Source organism: Delphinapterus leucas, chromosome 20, assembly GCF_059928025.1.
Source record: "Delphinapterus leucas isolate spDelLeu-1000000601 "Yukka" chromosome 20, BTC_Dleu_Yukka2, whole genome shotgun sequence".
In the NCBI taxonomy this organism is placed as follows: domain Eukaryota; kingdom Metazoa; phylum Chordata; class Mammalia; order Artiodactyla; family Monodontidae; genus Delphinapterus; species Delphinapterus leucas.
In genome coordinates, this window is record NC_143148.1 from 6,355,343 (window position 1) to 6,363,578 (window position 8,236).

Genomic DNA, 8,236 nt, shown 5'->3' on the forward strand with positions numbered 1-8,236 from the left:
CATTAACATAAACGAAAGTCTGACTTAACTGTTCTTTCTGGGTGTAGGCGCCGGGTTTGGGCACCAGGCCTTTTCTTACACTACACCAGAATCTTTCATCTGTTCAAGTGTCACTTTAGAAACTGGGGCGTCATGCATTATCCCTGCCATGGTTTTGGTACTGCTGGTATATTTGGGGCTGGTATATTTTGTTTCAACTGATTTGCAGTAAAATTAGAGTGTTAGGCTTTGTAGGAGGACGTTTACAAGCTCTTGCTTCCCTCTACCTTCTCAACCCAGACTATAATTTTGAACTCACTTTGAAGGATAAGAAGGTGTTAGCCAGATGACTTCATGGGGCTGGGTCTTCCTGGAAGGAGAGATGCAGGTGCTCAAAGACAGTGAGGGATGCATCAGAATGGGTTCTTAGAGAATGGCTTGAGGGATAGGTGGTTTGGGATATGGTGATGGAGAAGCAGATTGGGTGAGACTAAGAATAACCTAGAACAGAGGTCAGAAAACTACAACACTGGGGCTGCCTGTTTTTGTGAATAAAATTTTGTTGGCACCCAGCCACATTAATTCGTTTGCAAATTGTCTATGGTTGCTTTTGCACTACAGTTGAATAGTTGCAACGGAGACCCTATGGCTTGAAAAGCCCAAATAGTTACTATCTGGCCCTTTAGCAGAAAGGTCTCCTGACCCCTGACCTAAAACGTCAGGTTGAGAAGCTTGTAAATTATTCTTTGGGCTTGAGGAGAGAGCAGTATTTTGGCTATGGTCAGCTCTAAGATTTAGGAAATTCTCTAAATGTTATTACTTGATTTTGGCTATAGCAGGACTAGTAGAAGACAGGGAGGGTGGAAAGGGAAGATTCAGGAATGGAAAGAGATGGTGCTGGAGGTCCAGTGAAGGAAGGGATCCATGGGAGGGTTTTGAGTAGACAGTGAGACTGACATGTAGCCGATGTGGTGCAGGGGACAGGACATACCCAGCCTCTGGGTGAAATGTGCAAACAAACAAAAAAAATGTTGCCTGCCGTTTCAGTAAACAAAGGATGTTGTCCGCCATTAAACAATCAACCACTGCAGTCTCCCCCGGAGGTGTGCCCTGAGGGGAATTCAGGATGGAGAAAAACACGATCCTGGCCCTAGATAGTTAAGGCGCATAGCTAAGGAATAATTTCCAATCAGCTCAGACTCGTGCGTCTTCCCATACATAGAAAAGCTCTAAAAGCTCCAAAGTCATTACTCTGAGACGTCTGATTTTTGTAGTTAGACATCTTTTGATGTTCGACTACATGTTTGTTTGTTTGTTTTCAGCAAAAACACCTTTATATCCTGGCTCCTCCCTGACCTCTTTGGAGCAGCTCCTCAGAGCTATGGGAGAGGCTGTCTCCCAGGCTATAGTCCTCAGTAAGGTCCCCAAATAAAACATAACGTGCAACTTTTAGGTGGTGTCCTTTTTTTTCCAGTGGACAAAGGTCACAATGTATGAAGACTTCTGTTGCATATTTGGTACTTTCGTTTAATCCTTACAACAACCTTGTGATGCTGGACCTCTCACATCCGTTTCTCCAAAGCAGAAAACCAAGACATGGAGGGGAACGGTGTCGCGCATGCTATCATACTCTTAATGAATGAAAAAGCGTGGATTTGATGCCAGGTCTCTCTGAATGCAAAGCCTAAGATAGTTCCAATATAGCAGGAAAGTCACTAACAGTAGTTCATAAACCCATCACCTATGGGGATGTTAAGTCTCTAAGGATTAGCCTGTGGGTCCCCCTTCCTGTGGAGGAAATGGACGTTCTGGCTGAGGCCGAGGCCGTGTTCGGTTCCTCACTTGGTCCTGATCTCCGTGTATTCTGAGTGGGTGCTCTCCTCAGGATGGTGCATCCCATGGAAGCTGAGGGAGGCGTAATGCAGCTCTTCCTCCATCCCCAAGGTGGGGGTGGCCCCTGCCGAGCTTGTGGGGTCAGGAGGATCCTCTAACTTGGACTCTTGCCGGTGATCCTGGATGGAGAGCAAAGGAAGGGGTCAGATCAAGGTAGTTTCGGGGGGAGAAGGGAGAGAGGGTCCAGGAAGTGAATTTGACTCTGGGACAGAGCATCTATTCATTCTTCCATTCTGTTACCAAACGTTTCTGAAGGTTCCATTTAGTCAGTCATCCAACAAATGTAATGCTATAGATTGTTTTCCAGTTCTACTGAGCACCCACACAGACCTATGGAGAAAATATTACTATGTTACAGGGAGAGAAACGAAGTCTCAGAGAGGGTAGGTTCTTCCCAAGGTCACACATCTATTGATCACAAACTCAACTCCTGGCCCTCTGAGGTTTCCTGAGGTTTTCCATAAACAGGAGGGCGTTTATGGAAAAACTCACTTTTCCTGTGTGTCTCCTCCTTTACTCTCGCACTATTATCACACTCACAACGCTTCTGACACCAGATGTGTGGGTTCTTTGTACCCCCACACCAAGGAATTCTCCCACACCAGCTGGGTGTCCTACAATGTAACTCAATTCTGATGCTCTCTGCCTGGAGATAGTGTCAGATCCCACAGGTTGAGGGCTCAGTCCCATGAGACTGCCTCCCCCCCACTTCACATGTCAATCACAAGTCCAGGTTGTCACCTGTGCTTCTGACCAACTGGCTAGAAATCAGAGGTTCCTATGACCTCCTCCTCAGGTTTGATTAATTTGCTAGAGTGGCTCACAAAACTCAGGAAAACCATTTACTTACTAGATTACTAGTTTATTATAAAAGCATATAGCTTAGGAAGGCATGAAAAGTCCGATGAAGAAATACACAGGGCAAGGTATGTGGGAAGGGGTGCAGGGTTTCCATCGCCTCTCAAGACACATCACTCTCCCAGCACCTCCACTTGTTCACCAGCCAGAAGCTCCCTGTACCCCATACTATTGGGATTTTTATGGAGGCTTCATCATGATTAAGTGATGCATCTCTCCAATGCATCAGGCTTGTCCCAACCTCTGAGCCCAGCACTTGTGGCTCCCTCTGTTTAGAGCCCTTCAACGACTCTCTTTCAGGGGCTCACACTGTGTTCCTTCACTTCCTGCAGGTGTTTTCTAAAAGACTCCCACCCCCAGAACTGTCCCTCCCATTGCATTTCCCTCCATAGCTCTCATTTCCTGTATATTTTCCCTACTTACCTGTTCCTTGCTTTCACCACAACCGCCCCACTCCCGTCAATAAATGTAAGTCCTTGACAGCAAGGGACATTTTCCACTTGTAACATATGTCTCTGTAAAAACACGGATATTACCCAAGTTCTCAGAACAATCAACAAGTGGGAGATAGTTGCTGAAGGAATAAGTGAATGCATGGGTGATGGATTCGCTCAGAAACCTCAGTGATGGCCATATTAGTCATAGCTCAAGAAATAAATGAGTCAGGGATCAGAGGATGAGCATGAGTGGGGCTGGTTGATACGGACACGTGAGGAGAAGGGGGCAGATGGGCAGTGATTCTGAGGGGCAAAAATCTTACTTTGCTTGAGCAAGCCTGTTTGGAGGAAGTACAGCGTTAAAGCCGACTCTGGTTTTCCTGCCCTGAATGTCAATCAAGTTGTTAGGCAGTGTGGAGAAACAGTGCATTTCACACTTGGGCAGGATGGGATGACTGTCTAATACAGATGAAGGCAATGCAGACGCAGGCAATGTAGATGTTTGAGGGAAGGTGGGGAGGCTTCAGCAGGATAAGAACTAAGTGGGGAGCTCAGCTCAAAGGGAGTGTTTGTATCAAGCTGTATTTAGAAGAAACACAGACATGCTTTGCAGTGTATCAGTGCAGGAAGAGGTGATGGGGGAAAGGGATAGATCTCTGTTTGGGAGTCAGGAACAAGAGTACCATTGATGAATTGGAGAACCCAGCAGAAGTATATTTAGGGATGTATCCACCATGTGTTTCTGATGTTTTGACAACTGGGGCTTTGTTAACCCTCGAGGGATTGCCCCTGCCAGTGCTAGTCAAGTTCTAGAGATTCTAAGGGATCTGCCTGCAAGCCTGCCCTTCATATTGCAAATCGATCAGCCCAAACCACTTCCTTTATCAAACTCTTACTCTCTGGACCATTATCCTGCTCTCATCACCCCGGGGCCAGGTACCAGAAAACCAGAGACAACCCCTACACCCCAGAGCATTCTGAAATCATTCAAACTAGACAGTCCTCAGTCTGCTTACCCTGCCTGTTCCTTCCCACATAAACCACAAAATCTCTTGCCCAGGTTTCCTCCTCACTCCCTCTGCCTCTTGACAGACCCTTGTGCTGCCTCTCATGGCCCTGCAGGGTGTGGCACGCCCCCTCCTCTTGGGAACTGTACTACCTGTCTTTTTTGTGGCAATCGTCTCCTGATCTGTTGGCCTCACACAGAGGAATAATAATAAATCCTACATTTTCAAAAAAGCAGGAAGGGGAAGAGCTCATTTCTGGACATGCTGAATGGAGCATGGCTGTGGGCCACCCCGGGAGATCTGCAGGGCACGCTGCATTGCCGGGATGCCCGTGTCACTCACCAGGGAAGTTGGTCCTATGGCAGGGTGGATGTGCTCCATACCCACTGCAGTCCTGGCTGCTTTCTTCCTGTAGGTCTTCACTCTGTTGGGAGACACTAGGGTCTGTGACACAGGGTGTCTCTTTTGAGGCTGGAGTGAGTGACTAAGGCAGGTCAAGAGTAGGGTGAGCCCAACATATTCAGAAAAAACCATAATTCGAAAAGATACATGCACCCCAACGTTCATAGCAGCAGATTTACAATGGCCTGGACGTGGAAGCAACCTAAATGTCCATCGACAGAGGAATGGATAAAGAAGATGTGGCACATATATACAATGGAATATTACTCAGCCATAAAAAGAACAAAATAATGCCATTTTCTGGGACATGGATGGACCTAGAGATTGTCATACTGAGTGAAGTAAGCCAGACAGAGAAAGACAAATGTCATATGATATGGCTTATATGTGGAATCTAAAAAAATGGTACAAATGGACTTATTTACAAAACAGAAATAGAGTCACAGACGCAGAAAACAAACTTATGGTTACCAAGGGGGAAAAGGGGTGGGATAAATTGGGAGATTGGGATTGACATATACACACTGCTACAAATAAAGCAGATAATAAGGACCTACTGTACAGCACAGGGAGCCCTACTCACTGCTTTGTAATGACATATGGGAATAGAATCTAAAAGAGTGGATATATGTGTGCGCATAACTTATTCACTTTGCTGTACACCAGAAACTAACACAACATTGTAAAGCAACTCTACTCCAATAAAAAATAAAAATTAAAAGGGTAGAGGGAGCCCAGGAGCCTTTATAACAAGACTGTAACAAGGTCCCTTCTCCCTCCCGGCTTCTGGATCTCGGACCAGGGCTGGGAACACACTCATACCTGGCTAGGTGTCTACTAGCTGGATCCTCACTACCCCTGCACCGCCCCACCCTTGCTCTGGGTCCGCACAACCCCTCCAGGCCCCTCTTCTCCTCCACTGGCCCACAGCCAACCCAACTCACGTGAAGAAGACGAGGCACAGGCAGAGAACAAGCAGCATGGTGACACCAGCTCCCCCAAGGGCCCCCTCAATCACTCCTGCCCTGGTCCCCAATTTTCCTGCAGACAAGAGAGACTTGGGGAGAATTCCAATCTTGATGAGGAGGCATAAGTCTCCTCCTCTCCTTAGCAGGTAGAGAGGCGTGCCCCTCCCTTCCCACTGAGGGTTCAGCCCCTAGGTTCCCCCACCGTTTGTAGGACCTCAGCCTTGTCCAAAAGGACAGTCTATGCCACACTTCCTCTCCAGCCCACATACTCTCAACAAACTTCAGCTCTTCGTGGAGTCAGCTATTTCTCCATCCAGGGTCTCTCTGCAAAAGACTCCAGACCTGGCCACAGCAGAGCCATGAGGTTCTGTGCCCCGTGGACATTCCAGACAGACAGACAGACAGAGAGCACTGTGGGATGCTGAAGGGCCTTGTCTCTCCTTCCTTCCAGGGAGGGGGTCTAAATCTGCTCTCCTGGCCTCTATTGGCCCTGTCACTCAGGGTCCACGGTGATCTTTTGTGCCTTCAGAAGGAGGTGGCAGCAGGAAGCTTCTCACACCTGCAGGTCAGGCCCAGACAACTCTCCTGGCCCTGCTTGGTGGCACCCCAACACCCGGGGCAAGGAATGTGTGTCCGGGCATCACCTGTCAACAGTTTGGTGGGCACTGCTGAGACAGCCCTAATGGGGCTCTGTCCAGATGGGTGACCAGATGTTATGACCAGTGGGAATACAGCAGTGAGGGGAGCGCTGGGTTCCAGAGAGGGCTCAGGGTGAGGGCTGAGGGGCTGACAGTCAAAAAAATGGTCCAAAGAGATGTTGGGACAATGAAACTAATCTGTATTATACTATAATGGCAGATACATTTCATTATACATTTGTCCAAACGCATGAAATGTACAACAGCAAGAGGGAACCCTAATGTCAATTATGCACTTTGGTTGAAAATGACGTGTCAGTGGAGATTCGTCGATTGTAACAGGTACCCTCTGGTGGGGCAGGCTGTTGGGGGGAGGCCGTGCGTGTGTGGGAAAGTGCAGCGGGGACAAGGGAAGTCTCTTTACCTTCTGACGAATTCTGCTACGAGCCCAAATCAGTTCCTGAAAATAAAGTCTACTTAAAATATGCCCGCCCGCAAGGCCTTCGGTGACCGGAGAAAGATAAAGACCATATTTAGAAGAGGCAGAGAGGGAGGTGTGGGTCACTTTGGCAAGACCAGAGTCGGAGGATACTGCCGGAAGAGACCTAATGGGGGCTTCTTGTGTCTAAATGCAGAACCACACCCGACCTGCACCATCTGAGCTCTGAAAGTGCAGCTCTGACCCAACCTGGAAGAGAACCCACTCCAGTCAATGCCCCATGGATGGGGGGGCTCCATCTTACCTGTGCCATCCCCTGAGCACACACCTCTTCCTGGGCTCTGTGGAGCACCTAGGAGTGGAAGACAGGATTTCCTTCCTCAGTGAGAGGACTGGGGTGAGATAAGCGTAGGCATCCCCCACACACACACCCAGAAGCCACAGAAATGCAAGAGGGACAGGGCTTCTGTCTTCCAGGCCCTCCTACTCAGCCGGGTCTCCAGGCAACAATACCCAGCATCCCCGGCCTGGCCCACCTGCCCCCATCCCCTCACGCCCCTGGCATCACGGCGCAGCGCTCACAGGTGACACTGAGCTGGATGGTCCTCTCCACGATCACACCGCTTGCGGGGAACATCACCTGACAGGTGAGATTGGTGCCATTGTCCTGGGGCTGTGGGGTGATGGTGAGCACTGAGGACAGGTGAGTCCTGGGGCCCAGGGAGGTGAGGGCGGCTGACGTCCAGGAGAAGGTGGGGGGCGCGCCCTGCTCACAGGCCCAGGGCATAGAGCAGGTCAGGTTCCCGGGGCGGCCCGCCTCCAGCGTCGCAGGAATGAGGATGTGGGGTGTGTGGTTCAGGGCTGATGAAGAGAGGGGGAGACGGGGTCAGGAGGAGGGTTAGAGGTGCAGCCCTGAGATAAGCTTCAGGCTTTGGTCCAGCCCGTCTTTCTGAACGCCCACTTGCTCTACCCCCGACCCCTCCCAGGAGGGGGTCCTATCCGAGTCCTGCCCTGGGGCTCCAGGTCCTTCCCCTGAGGCCTCTCCCGGACCCCACTCCTTACCCGTCACATGCAAGGAGAGCTTGTTAGACTTATAACTCCATAATGTCTCTCCTCTTTCCACACGAAAAAAATATGAACCTTGATCCCTCCTCCTGGCGTCTCTGATGTCCAGGGAGCAATTGTTTCCATGGTCCCCTAGGAGGTTGAATCGGCCTTGGGTCTCTTCCTGAACTTTACGTTCCGAGTTGTTTGTGGCCACAGGGGCATCCAGCTTCTCATTGGCCCCTTCCCGGAACCAGTAGCCGAAAACTGGGGCAGTTTTGTCCCTGTCGTCCCAGTGATAGAAGAACGAGCAGGGCACGCGGACACACAGGCCCTCCTGCACCGTCACGGAGTCCTGCACTTCCAGCCGGTATCTGCTGTCCTGAGCCAGGGACCCTGCGGGGAAACGAGGGTCAGCTGCAGCCCCTGCCCTGCCCACTGCTCTCCCCGCAGCCCACCCACCTGCCCACAGCAGGGACAGCAGCAGCGGCAGCATCTCTGAGACGGAGGGCCTCTGGGCGTCCTGTGTGTGAAAAGAGAAGGGGAAGGAGAGAGGGAGGTAAGGCTGCGG

General features: G+C 50.1%; 1 protein-coding gene across 4 annotated transcripts; it reads right to left on the reverse strand.

Moving 5' to 3' along the window:
* CD33 (CD33 molecule) lies at positions 1-8,236 on the reverse strand. Of its 4 annotated transcripts, XM_089902189.1 has the most exons (9): positions 8,128-8,234; positions 7,684-8,061; positions 7,204-7,482; positions 6,926-6,973; positions 5,521-5,617; positions 4,517-4,598; positions 3,154-3,245; positions 2,113-2,202; positions 1,879-1,991 (listed from the first exon to the last, which is right to left on the reverse strand). In XM_089902189.1, the coding sequence occupies exons 1-8, from the start codon at positions 8,159-8,161 to the stop codon at positions 2,139-2,141; spliced, it is 1,074 nt and encodes a 357-aa protein (XP_089758315.1). In that variant the 5' UTR covers positions 8,162-8,234; the 3' UTR covers positions 1,879-1,991; positions 2,113-2,138. The 4 variants fall into 4 exon arrangements, 3 of the variants coding, with proteins under 3 accessions (XP_089758316.1, XP_089758317.1, XP_089758315.1); XR_016390836.1 differs by lacking the exon at positions 3,154-3,245 and having other exon boundaries at positions 8,128-8,231; XM_089902190.1 differs by lacking the exons at positions 2,113-2,202; positions 3,154-3,245 and having other exon boundaries at positions 1-1,991; positions 7,762-8,061; positions 8,128-8,230.